The sequence below is a fragment of the Eubalaena glacialis genome, chromosome 7 (genome assembly GCF_028564815.1).
Source record: "Eubalaena glacialis isolate mEubGla1 chromosome 7, mEubGla1.1.hap2.+ XY, whole genome shotgun sequence".
Taxonomy (NCBI): Eukaryota; Metazoa; Chordata; class Mammalia; order Artiodactyla; family Balaenidae; genus Eubalaena; species Eubalaena glacialis.
This window is the reverse complement of record NC_083722.1, coordinates 5,833,943-5,847,920: the sequence shown is the minus strand read 5'-3', so window position 1 is coordinate 5,847,920 and position 13,978 is coordinate 5,833,943. Positions and strand designations below refer to the sequence as shown.

The window sequence follows — 13,978 nt, the reverse complement described above, 5'->3', positions numbered from 1 at the left end:
AATGCTTATGTTTACTTTTGAGATGTGCTTATAACTTTCCTTGTACACACTTTGAGTATATAAAAAAATATTGGATAAAACTTAGTAAGAAAAAGAAAACTGTGAATGGTTATTTTGACTTGTTTCGTTCTTGGGCCAAAGCTATTTCTGACGTGAGGCCTCATGCTAAAAGTATAGTCTTCACAATGAAATAGAAAAGTTTTACAGGTAACAGGGAATCCAGACTGTAAATGTGTTCTCCTAAAAGAAAGAATTAAAGCACACAGAATGTGAAGTAATAATGAAAGTTTTAACCTCTGAGGACTACCTTATTGTTAGCATTAGAGACATGCGGTGGCGTTGGAGTTAATTTTGCTGCTAGAAGCAGGAATGGCTTCCTCAGTAGGCTCCAGCCTAAGTATTTCCTTGTAGGTATTATCATGAGCCTCACGGGGATAATGGAGATAATTATCTGCTTTTAGACCTAGTGCAGTTTTAAAAATTGGCCTGGGCCCAGCTGTTGTTCCTGCAGGATTTCATGTTTAAAAACTGTACATTTTGAGCCATGGCGCTGACTTGCTTATAAGTGAGTTTATCTAGGCAGTATACTCTGATCTAACTAATACTTTACAAGGTTAGTGACAGTTGAGTTTTGTTTTGTGCCTGTTAGTAGATCTGTCTCATTTATCTCTTCTCTGCATGTTTGAGGGCTGAGCTGGGAGTGTGGTCGGCTGAGAATCTTAGAACTCGGTGGTGTGGATCTTAAGCTCTTGGTCGATCGTTGTACACGAAACTGAGCAACTGTGGAGCATTAAGGGGGGGACGTCTCGGATTGTTTGGATGGAGACGGTTACAGAATCCTAGCTGAGTGTCTTAGCATTGGATGAGCAGAGGCTTCAGAACCAAAACTCACCTGTGGTTCCTTAAAAAACACAAAAAGTAAGTGAGAGCTCTAGGAGGGTACATAAGAGTAACCCGTAAAGTACGTTTTTCTCATCCTGAAGACACTGGTTAGTGTCTATGTTCTATTTATTATTTATTTCACAGACTCGTAAACTTCACCAAGTTTGTTGTCTCAAGATCTTGCTTAGTATTGAGGACCCAGCCCTTGATTTTAGAGCGTAAGAAGGACAGAAAGCCTTTAGGTTATTCCTCATTCAAATTAAGTTTTAAGAGCAGTGACTTTATTTTTTATTATTTAAACAAAAGGATATATGTCTAAGTAACAAGAAAGTAGAAATAAAGAAGAAAATCAGAAAGAAAAAGAAGCAAGAAATCACTTTAATTGCCTAAAGATAACCATTGCTTTTTAACTTTGGTGAATATCATTCCCGACATCTTTGTATATATCCAAATAGAAGGATGGATGGAGGGGCAGTAGCTGAATGAATAGATGGGAAGTTATGAGGGGGGAGAGAGAACTTTTGACAAGAATGGGATCAGACAATTTTTAAGTTAAGGTAATAATTTTAAATTTTATTTGAATTTATGAGAACAAAATCTCAAGTAAAATTTAAGGAAATACCTTAAAATAAGTATTTATTATAGAAGATAGTAGTTACTAAAAGATCATTCAAAGAAAAATAATTATTAAAAAAAGTACAGAAGTTAGAGCTGTGTTATTGTTTCTGCATTAATTAGTCGGTGTGAGATGGAGGGGCCAGGACTTATTACCTTCCCTCTTGCCTCTACTCCCCAACCTCTCATTTGTGAATTTTAACTTTGTTTACAAATGAGGGTTTATAGTATTTGCTTTGGGCTCTGCAGTAATAATGTTGCCAATTGTTTATTTGGTCTTAGACTATTCAATTTCTGTCTATTTTTTGATTTATTTTTAGATTTGTAATGATGTGGTTATAGTTTGTCTCCTTAGCTCTGCAATCTCATTTTTCATGTTTGATCTGTTTTAATAAATTCATATTGTTATTTTGTGTTACAGAGTACCTGTGGAGAATTTTATTAGATTTTCTTTCAGAATGGATGCTTTGTCTGTCTTATCTGTCTTTCCCATATTGTATTCCTTTCTCCCTACCCCCCTCATCTGTTTCTCTACAAATTAAAGCATATTAAAGTTATAAGAATTTTGTCAGTCCATTTTCTTTTTAAATTTTTGATATTTTATTTGGCTGCATTGGGTCTTAGTTGTGGCATGCAGGCTCAGTAGTTGTGGCACACATGCTCTCTATTTGTGACACACGGGCTCCAGAGCGCGCGGGCTCAGTAGTTGCGGCGAGCAGGCTTAGTTGCCCCGTGGCATGTGGGATCTTAGTTCCTTCACCAGGGATCGAACCTACATCCCCTCCATTGGAAGGTGGATTCTTTACCACTGGACCACCAGGGAAGTCCCAGTCCGTTTTCTTTTTCTCATTTTTGGGGGGTTGGAGTGGTTATGGTGAGGTAAGGAGTCTCAGTTCTTTATAGACTCTGTGTTCCTATTCTTGGCCACCACTTTTTCTTCTTTTTTTTAATAAATTTATTTATTTATTTATATTTGGCTGCGTTGGGTCATCGTTGCTGCGTGCGGGCTTTCTCTAGGTGCGGCGAGCGGGGGCTACTCTTCGTTGTGGTGCACGGGCTTCTCATTGCGGTGGCTTCTCGTTGTGGAGCATGGGCTGTAGGTGCGCGGGGCTTCAGTAGTTGTGGCTCGCAGGCTCAGTAGTTGTGGCTCGCGGGCTCTAGAGCACAGGCTCAGTAGTTGTGGTGCGCGAGCTTAGTTGCTCCACGGCATGTGGGATCTTCCCAGATCAGGGCTGGAACCTGTGTCCCCTGCATTGGCAGGCGGATTCTTAACCACTGCGCCACCAGGGAAGTCCTTGACCACCACTTTTCAAAGTTTAAGTATAATTATATAATTCCTCGTTGTTCAGTAAATGATGGATTTTTTTTTTACCTTTTTAAAAAACTGTTAATTTATTTTATAAGGTACTTAGGGGACTAAGTTTGTCTGATTTTTGCTTCACTCTGCCTCTGTAGCTAGAAAATTTTAAGAACTCATTATGACTTAAAATACTAATTTTTAATAGCACTTGACTAGTTAGATTTTTTACCTGTATTTTCCTCATTGACCATGTTAACTGTGTAAAGTAAATATTTATCACCCTCTTCCCAATACATTTATAGTTGCGGAAACTGAAAGTGTTTTAACATCCATGGTTCTCCCTAATAGTTGGAGGAACCGCCCTGCATACTTAGTCCTGCTGCCAGAGCTCAAGCTCTTTCAACTTCAGAATGACGCTTCTGCAGGAAAGGTCATAAGGAAAGTCCACCTTTTCTCTGGGATTTTCTCCTGCAGCACAGGCCCCTCCTCCTCAGTCTGCTTTGTTAGTTTCCACTTCTCTCCTTGACTTCTGACATTGGGGTCCCCTAAGGCTTGGTTCTGGGACATCTTTTCTGTCTGTACACACTAGTTGTTCATTGAAATGAATGAATGAGAATTCAGCCAACATCTGCTCCGAATACCAAACCAGAGCTACGTTCTTAGGTGTGTATTTGAGGTTTACACATAAGCAGTGTAACAGAATGAATTTGTTTCTCTTTTATGTGAGGACATAGGGACACTGTTAGCTGTTGTATGTAACAATTACTATGTGTGGTGCTAATCTCTTCAAGTAATCTTTTGGTTTGGAGAAAATAATTTGATGAATTCTTAACTCCTTAAAGTCAATATAGTCTCCTGAAACACTGAGACAGCAGGGGAAATGGCTTCCTACTGAATCAGGAATGACCAATATGTGGTGTAGAAGTGATAGGAAGGTTTAGATAAATGGCCCTTTTCCTCTTGGGGTCTCTACTTGTGAAGAAAGGGGAAGAAAGGGTAGTTAGGTGATTTTCTTAGATTTTAGAAGAGCAGATTTCATTAAATTCAGAAAGCAAACCTTTTTTATCATGTGGATAAAGAATGAAAAATTTCAGGGACTGAAATTTCTAAAAATGGATATTCTAAGTACAAAGATAATCCTGATAAGGAACTAAAGTGTGCCTTTGTCCGATGTGCTCTAATTAAATTTTTAAAGTATATAACAAATGACAAAATATAAATGTCATGGTCCTGTAACTCTTCTTTTAGATTAAGCCCAGAATGATGTGAAAATGATGAAGCACCCAAAGACCACAAAATGGATTTTTTAAAAGTTATGTTCAGAGCCAAGAAAAAAAGAAATACAAGAAATGATAGAACCACCACTCGGGAGAGATGATGTAATATTAATATACCACAGAAAGAAGGCAGAGCTAATCAGCTCCTATTTTGCTGTGTTTTCAACTTTTCTATTAGAACAAACAATGATTGGGAACCTTAATTTTTAGTACTCAAGTATGATCTTTGATGTGACTAAAATGAATGGTTACTGATAAAAACATGACTTTTTAAAAGCTGAATCCTCCTCTTTGCCATACTCTCTCAGGGAGGGGCCTAACATTTTTCTGAAAGAGAAGTCACAGCCCTTGCCCTGTATGGAACTTTGAACTTGGGGCTGGGTTGAGTGGGGTAGAAAGGCGTAATTGTGAAACAACTGGGTAAAATTGTTTAAGCAAATGCAAGGTAAAGTGGTAGGATATACACATACCAGGTAAAAGAATTTCAAATAAGAAAAAATCCTTATAGGGAAAGGATTCAACTGGAGGGCTTTATGAAGGCACTAAACCTTGAACTGGGCTTTTGAAACATGTAAACATTTTAATTAGAGGAAAGGAATAAGGAAAGCACTTGCAGTAGGGAGAGGACAGTGCATAGAATAATAGCAACAGTAACATTTCTTGACTGCTTACCATGTGTGAAGAACTGCTCTGAGTGGCTTTTATTACTAATCTTTCAATTATTTTTAAGCATACTGTCTACTGCGTTATCTCATCCTTTTCTCATGTCCATTCTGAAGTCCTCTTATTAGTTGTTATGTTCATTTTACAAATGAGGAGCTAAGGTTCTGAGAGATTAGCAGCAGCAGCAGTAGCACCTGGCACATAGCAGATGCTCAATAAACACCTGACAAATGGCTGAATGAACGAGCAAGCAGACGAGCCCAAGGTCAGTCACACACGTAATTAAAGTTCAACTCGAGGTTTGACTGAGGAAGGCTGACTCTTAGCCCGCACACCAACTAGCGAAGGAAGTGAAAACGTTTGTGTACAGAAATAAAATGGATCCGGTAAAGGAAGAGGTTTGAACGACTGATGGATTAAAACCAGTTTCATTGTTGAAATTATAAGAGAGGTAGAGCCCTGAAGGTAAGAGCCAAGTCTTAGGGTCAGGGGTCTGATTTTAAGTCCTGCTTTCTGTGCCTGTTAGTCGTATTACCTCCTGGAGTGACATTTCACTGCGTTATGCCTAAGTTTTTTACAGATGACAAAAATCTGTAAAATGGGATCGTGATCCTCACCTAGTAGGAAAGTGGAATTAAGAGGAGTAATACATGGAAAGTACTTAGCACAGTTCTTGGCACATAGTAATACTCAGCAAATAACTACAATAACTATTACTAGCAGTTTTAAGTCATTAAAAAGGGAAATGACTCAAAAGAAAGCAGTCCAGAGAAACCTGAATCTGGCAGTGGCAGCCAGGATGAATTAGAAGAGGTGAGAAGAATAGTAGAAAGTCGTCGAAGCATTCTGGGTATCAAGTCCTGCCTGCAGGAGAGCAGGGGTACCAGTGAGGAAGGGGCAGGGGAAGTTAATGAATCAGAGACACTCTGTAAAGTCTCCATCCATCAGAATGGAATGATACATTTATCAGGTGTTTTATATCTTTTTAGAGAATTCTGAGGTCATTGATGACAACTTATCATTGGAATTAGTGCTAAATGCCCTTGGCTTGCAGCTCAAAGCTCACAAATGATAGTGGTTCTCATTATGACATCCTGAATACTTTTTCCCCCCTTTTAGCCACCCTACCATGACCAAAATAATACCAGCTTTTTTTGCATAGTTTCTTGAGATCTAAAACAGTCCAAGTGTTGTTTTTTGTTTTTGTGTTTTTTTTAATCCAGGTAAGTTTCTCCTTGAACAAGGGCTGCTGATTGAAAACCCACTCTGTTTTATTTCAGTGCAAGCAGCTACTGACTCGGTCTGTAGACTCCAACAGAGGGAACAGGAGCGAAAAAAGGTAAAAGTGGGCCATTGGATAATGGAGGCTGTAACTCCAGGGCTTTTATTATCATCATATTATTAGCAGTTGCTTTTGATTTTAAAAAATTCTCTGAATTTGTTTTCTCTTATGCAGTGATTTTAAAAGATTAAAAAATGGCTAATTCATTGAAGATGTGTTGAGGAGTTATGGTCACATAATTGCACGATCTGTATTTTTATAATTCAAATTGCAGACCTCTTTTTCTCCTTTTCAACTTTTCCGTGAAAGTGGTATTTGTCTCTTAGAGGAGAAAGAATAGGACTTTTACATGGAACAAAAAATACCCACCAGATTGGAAATATAAATCTTCAGGCCTGAGGCCTTGAGTATATTATGTATATTTCTTCTAGAAAAGGAGGCATTCATGCCTGTGGATGGGTTCTTTAATGAATAGTCATAAGAGTGTGTGAATCACTTGCTGGGTAGTGCTTTGCTTATTTGAATTATATCTTAACTAAATTCAGATGTGGAAAAACAGCACAAGAATTTAAGTTCCTGTAATAATTTGGTGTTTTAACTTACAGTTTTCATAAAGTATTTTTATAACTTTATTGTTCTAAACTAGTGGGGGTACACTTGTTAAGAAATGTTGAGTCACTCTGAAAATAATGCCTTTTTGCGTGTTTATATCAACAAGTGTTACTATCTCCATTTCTCCTGAATGTGTGGTTTATCCATAATAATGGTACCGATCTGGCACTGTAAAAAAAAAAATACGAGCCTTGCCCGAGTTTAAATTTCTCCACCCTTTGCTCAACTCTTAATGTTGATATAAATTTTAAAATTCAACGATTTGATGAATCAAGCCTTACTGAAAAGACAGTTAAGCCAGGTGGGAAGGCTGCCCGAGAGGAATAGGATCCCAGCAGGCCAGGTTGGGAAGCAGGGCTGTTGCGAGAACACTGATAACATGGCAGGGCAGAGCCATCGGCAGGGAAGTTGGTGTCGGGGTGCAGTGCTTGCACAGTGTCCGGAGAGCACGGTGGGGACAGCCATGGGGGGCTTCAGTGCGCCATGCCCAGCTGGACAGCAGATATTTTTTTAGTCTCTACTTGGCTAGGTGCCACTGGGGGTGAAAGATTTTAATTTAAGTTTAAGGCAGTTCATACATGTAGGAGCTAAAAGTCTAGGAGTCCCAAACCACTAACGCTAATATAATGTAGGATAAGGTAAGGGCTGTGATAGTTACAAAGAACTTTGCACGATCTTGGCAAAAAGTGTAATTTACTAGGAAGATAGTGGCATCCGAGCCCAACCTTGATCAGTGAGTAGGAATTCGAGTGATAGAAGATGGGAAGAAAGATACTGTAGGATAAGGGATATAGTGGAAGCAAAGGCAAGAGATGGGAGAAGTCGGTGGTCTCACGGAGCTGGTACGTAGACTGTCTATATGGATGTTTCCAGAGAGGAGTGTAGAGAATCAAGCATTCAGTGTTAAGCAATTTGTTGTGGAAGCACCAGGAACATTCCTGTGTTTTGAGAATCAGAAAGACTTTTTCTGATAGAACACTGGCTGTGCTGGCTGTTACTGGCTGTAACTTATGCAGTTCTCTTGGCTTTCAAAATAAAAATGAAAAAGGGGTGTTTTTTACGTGAATATGCACTCACATGATATTGGTCTTTATTTCTAAGACATTCTCAGGGCAGTTATGATTCTGATAAAATGGCAATCCCTGTCATTCTTAAGCAGAACTAACCTAACATTAAATTATAATTGGGATAGATGGTTCCTCTTGTCACTTTGAACTTCTTTCATGTTTGGTGTATTAACTGTATGTAAGTAGGAAAATTACCAGATTGGCTAAAAAATACCTGGTGTCTTCTGTTTCTGGTACTTGCCTTTATTAGCTAACTGTATGCCCTTGGACAAGTCCTTGAGCTTCAAAGCAAATACTTGTTCTACTTACCTGATAGATTGATGTTCTACTTACCTGATATATTGTGTTATATAATTTATGTGAAATAGCTTTACTTTCCAAACGTCAGGTGGCTTTTTTCCCCCACCACCTCGATCGTTTGTTTAAGATGCAGGCAATCACTCTGGGTAAGAGCCCTGCTGTGGTCTGTAGGGTTGGTGAAGCACTTGATTTTCTGAATTGAAAGATACTGTCCCTTGGTTTAAAAAAAAATGGCCTCAAGAAATAATAAAGCCCTTGGGGTATTTTGGTCTTAAATATATTTCATATAGGTACTATCTCAGAGAATGTTACTGAACTATTTTTTTATGGAATACACATTAAAAATCAGTATTTTAGAATATATTGAAATGTAGTCTTTATTTCTTTTATTAGTGCTTATCTAGTTAGCAGAACATTTGAAATATGGCTCTTTAAGGTCTTGTCTTTTTTTTTTAACTGCCATATCTGATTTTGCCAAAACTTCGTGTGGCAGAGGTTCCAGACTACATATATATAAGACAGGAGGTAAAGTTTAATTTCTCATCTAGCAAATATGTACAAAGCAAAATTGACCTCTAGCTGCATTTTACAGTCTAATGTTAATTGTTGCCTCGGTTATTCTGTTGGCTACATTTTGTATATTTGAATGGCTCTCAGAACAAAGAAAGATGGGAGTAGTAATGGAATAAAATAGACTATTGCTATTAATCATTCTTTTATGTCAAGACAATTTGTGGAATTCTGTGGGAAGTAAGTTATGATAAACGTCATTCATCCAAATCATATTTCCCACAATTGATATCTAAAAGTACATTCAGAAGAACAATAAATGCACATTCCCCAGTTATTTGACATATGTCTTAAAAACTGGTAGCTAATACAAGTTGCATATTGGGCACTAGCCATAAGAGTAGTGAAATGAAAATACAATTGGCTTATAAACTTCACTGACTTAAATAAGCTGTCAAAGGCAGATGCTGAGCTGATTAGTATCTGTCACTGGTTTAAACTTAGGTTCACGCACAGGCATCAGCTATTGAAGTTCTGTTCAACCAGACTAGAGATAACAATAAAGTAAACATGAATCCTTTGATTCATCTTGTCCACAAATATTTATTAAATTTAGTTTTCCCTCTGTATGATTTTTTTTTTAATGAGAGCAATGAGATAGCATGGTTTATACATTTTTTCTTGATAGAGTTTGAAAATGTAGGGTAATGGATCAGTACAATCGGCCCTCTGCATCCGCTGGTTCTGCATCCGTGGATTCAACCAAAATATTTAAAATGTATATTTTTTAAATCCCAGAAAGTTCCAAAAAGCAAAACTTGAATTTGCCACATGCTGGCAGCTGTTTCCATAGCACTTACACTGTATTTATATAGCATTTATATGTATTAGGTATTATAAGTAATCTAGAGATGATTTAAAGTATATGGGAGGATGTACAGGTTATATGCAAATACTACACCATTTTTATAAGGGACTTGAGCATCCGTGGATTTTGGTATCCATAGTGGGGGGGCGGTGCTGGAACCAAAAACCCCACGGATACCACGGGATGACTGTACATAATATTCTAAATATTTAAAATAATTACTGGCAGTTGTTATTCTGATACTTCTTATTGAAGTAAATACTTTTTCATTTATCTCTGTAAGGCATATGTAAAATTAAAGGCGCACGTATTGCTGACAGGTGTTCCAAAGAACCTTTTAGACATTAGTTGCTTTATTCAGAGTTTTCCCTTAGACCAGGGTTTTTCAACCTCTGCACTGTTGACATTTTGGAGCAGGTAAATCTTCGTTGTGGAGTCTGTCCTGCATGTTGTAGGATGTTTAGCAGCATCCTTGGCTTCGACCCACTAGATGCCAGTATCACCCCCCCCACCTGTGTTGTGATAACCAAAAACCTGGGGGACAGGAGCCTCAAAATCACCCCCCACTGAGAATTACTGACTTAGATTAATGCGTGCAAAAATGTGTTTTTATTATGTATCCATGAGTTCATTTATAGACCTGGTGCTAGACACAGTTTGCCTTCAGGATTGACTTCTCTTCAGATGTATCTCCAATGGGACATAAGTAAGCTGGGTTATTATTACAATTTCTTTCTCTGTTGTAGAAAGAGACAAAAAACCATTACAGCTAATTATTTTTGGTACACAGTTATAGCTCATTAATAAACTTTCTCTTTATTTTCTTTTAAAGTTAGCATTTTCTTTTTTATCTTGGGAAAACAAATGTATCCACTTCTTTGAGTATGCAATTGATTTCATTTAGGAAGAACCCTCTGGAACTTGATTTGAATTATTTTTATTGTGATAAAATACACAGATATGTCGTTTGGGAAAGTATTAAACATAAGTCTGGAAGAGATTCATAAAAGTCACATTTCACAATGAATTCTAGAAATTGTAATACTATCTTTATTTCTTTGGAAACCATTTTAGTGGCTCCCAGTGTGCCCACAGTATAAAAATTTTAACTACAGAGTGAAACATACAAATTTAAGTAAAAAAAAAAAAAAAAGTAATGTAGAATGATAGAGTTGAACTAATTCAGGTTTTATTTCTGCAGTTGCTCTGCTGGATCATTTTTTATTTTATTTTATTCTTTTAAATTTTATTTATTTTTTGACTGTGTTGTGTCTTCATTGCTGCGCGTGGGCTTTCTCTAGTTGCGGTGAGCGGGGGCTACTCTTCGTTGCAGTGCGTGGGCTTCTCATTGTGGTCGCTTCTCTTGTTGCAGAGCCGAGCTCTAGGCGTGCTAGCTTCAGTAGTTGCGGCGTGTGGGCTCAGTAGTTGTGGCTCACGGGCTTAGTTGCTCCTTGGCATGTGGGATCTTCCCAGACCAGGGATTGAACCCGTGTCGCCTGCATTGGCAGGTGGACTCTTAACCACTGTGCCACTGGGGAAGTCCTGGATCATTTTTTAAATGCAAGGACATATAGTAATTCAGGGATTAGAGGGGCTGAGCATCTAAAGAAAGCTGACATGATTCTGAACTGTTAGGAATTTACTTTTGGAAATGAACGTGTGTAGCTGACTCACCTTGTTCAGGACTGGCTCTGTAACTGGAAGTCCTTTAAATTAACTTCAGGGTTTATTAAAGGATAAACAATGAAAATGTGTTAATTTGAAACTTATATATTACTAAACTTCAACAGTAACCTCAATAATTGTTTAGAACTCAGACCAAAGAAGGATTTTGGGGTTAAGAGTATTTTATCACTGACATTACTCAGTATTGCCAGCACCTGGTGATAATAAAAACCAGTCTTTCAGTTGTGTGTGTCTTTGGTTTAAATTCTGTTCAGACAGTGCACCCCCTTGTTGCTTGCACCCAGGGCAGAGCTCTCCCACCCTCGTGCTGTTGGTATGCCATTAGTACATATTGTATCGTTATTGAAAAAACAAAGCTGCAGACCATCATGTGTCGTATGACTACATTTTGTTGTAATTAAGTAAATAGGTTTGTATGAACAAAGGAAAAAGCGTAAGTGTACCCATCAAACTAGTAATAATACTAGGAAAAAGGAAACAAGGGAAAGGATTTGTATGTGTATGTTGGGGGGGGGACTGTCCCTTTATATTCTTGTATTTGAATTTGTTTCTAAGATCTGTGATACTTCTTTAATAAAAATTAAGGGGGGGGCTTCCCTGGTGGCGCAGTGGTTGAGAATCTGCCTGCCAATGCAGGGGACACGGGTTCGAGCCCTGGTCTGGGAAGATCCCACATGCCGCGGAGCAACTAGGCCCGTGAGCCACAACTACTGAGCCTGCGCGTCTGGAGCCTGTGCCCCGCAACAAGAGAGGCCGCGATAGTGACAGGCCCGCGCACCGCGATGAAGAGTGGCCCCCACTTGCCGCAACTAGAGAAAGCCCTCGCACAAAACGAAGACCCAACACAGCCAAAAATAAATAAATAAATAAATAAATAAATAAATAAATAAATAATCCTTCCCTCTACTTTAAAAAAAAAAAAAAATTAAGGGGAAATGCTAATATAAGAGGAATTACTGAGCCTTAAGTATTTATACTTTCTATTTTGATAGATTTTTGCAAATTGCTCACCAAAGACCCTAATTACTGCCACCACCATGAACATCAAGTTTTAAACGTATAATTTAGTATGTACTCTTTTGGTAGCTGCTAGAAATTTAACTGCTAACCGTAATTACCTATTACAGGTAATTTTAAGCTTTAAATGGTAAGTAGTTCCATTACTATGTTGTGTTCCTTCTGTTAGTCTTGTGTGAATCTGTTGCACATAACGATAGTTAGATATGATCATTATTTTTCAAACGCATTTCAACTGTAGAGGAGTCCTTCTTTCAGACTAAATCTGACGTAGAAGCCCCCTATATTAAACGTGAAAGCCGAATTACTGTGCACAGGCGATGACGGTCTGCAGTTAGCTCACTGTTTATAAAAGATTGTTCCTTATTTCTGAGAGTTCTTTTTTTTTAGTTATTTCTGAGATATACATTTTAAAGTAATAACTAGGATTATGACTTATAACATTATACCAGATCATATAAGATTTTTAGAAATTTCATGTAATGTCTGAAACATTTATATTAACATATTTCCATACAAATAACCCAATGAAAGTTTAGTATTAGTTGTTTTGTTTGTTTGTTTATACTGCAGGTTCTTATTAGTCATCAATTTTATACACATCAGTGTATACATGTCAATCCCAATCGCCCAATTCAGCACACCACCATCCCCACCCCACCGCAGTTTTCCCCCCTTGGTGTCCATATGTCTGTTCTCTACATCTGTGTCTCAACTTCTGCCCTGCAAACCGGCTCATCTGTACCATTTTTCTAGGTTCCACATACATGCGTTAATATACGATATTTGTTTTTCTCTTTCTGACTTACTTCACTCTGTATGACAGTCTCTAGATCCATCCACGTCTCAACAAATGACTCAATTTCGTTCCTTTTTATGGCTGAGTAATATTCCATTGTATATATGTACCACAACTTCTTTATCCATTCGTCTGTTGATGGGCATTTAGGTTGCTTCCATGACCTGGCTATTGTAAATAGTGCTGCAATGAACATTTGGGTGCATGTGTCTTTTTGAATTACGGTTTTCTCTGGGTATATGCCCAGTAATGGGATTACTGGGTCATATGGTAATTCTATTTTTAGTTTTTTAAGGAACCTCCATACTGTTCTTCATAGTGGCTGTATCAATTTACATTCCCACCAACAGTGCAAGAGGGTTCCCTTTTCTCCACACCCTCTCCAGCCTTTGTTGTTTGTAGATTTTCTGATGATGCCCATTCTAACTGTTGTGAGGTGATACCTCATTGTAGTTTTGATTTGCATTTCTCTAATAATTAGTGATGTTGAGCATCTTTTCATGTGCTTCTTGGCCGTCTGTATGTCTTCTTTGGAGAAATGTCTATTTAGGTCTTCTGCCCATTTTTGGATTGGGGTGTTTGTTTCTTTAATATTGAGCTGAATGAGCTGTTTATATATTTTGGAGATTAATCCTTTGTCCGTTGATTTGTTTGCAAATATTTTCTCCCATTCTGAGGGTTGTCTTTTCGTCTTGTTTATGGTTTCCTTTGCTGTGCAAAAGCTTTGAAGTTTCATTAGGTCCCATTTGTTTATTTTTGTTTTTATTTCCATTACTCTAGGAGGTGGATCAAAAAAGATCTTGCTGTGATTTATGTCAAAGAGTGTTCTTCCTATGTTTTCCTCTAAGAGTTTTATAGTGTCCAGTCTTACATTTAGGTCTCTAATCCATTTTGAGTTTATTTTTGTGTATGGTGTTAGGGAGTATTCTAATTTCATTCTTTTACATGTAGCTGTCCAGTTTTCCCAGCACCACTTATTGAAGAGACTGTCTTTTCTCCATTGTATATCTTTGCCTCCTTTGTCATAGATTAGTTGACCATAGGTGCGTGGGTTTATCTCTGGGCTTTCTATCTTGTTCCATTGATCGATGTTTCTGTTT

General features: G+C 37.9%; 1 protein-coding gene across 4 annotated transcripts in view; it reads left to right on the top strand.

The window, feature by feature from the left end:
- Positions 1–13,978, top strand: part of BLOC1S5 (biogenesis of lysosomal organelles complex 1 subunit 5) — an 80,285-nt gene that overhangs the window by 21,965 nt on the left and 44,342 nt on the right. For all 4 annotated transcript variants that reach the window (XM_061194805.1, XM_061194806.1, XM_061194804.1 and 1 more), the window contains one exon: positions 6,018–6,076. In XM_061194805.1, coding sequence (XP_061050788.1) covers positions 6,018–6,076 — 59 coding nt within the window. The remainder of the gene's footprint in view (positions 1–6,017; positions 6,077–13,978) is intronic.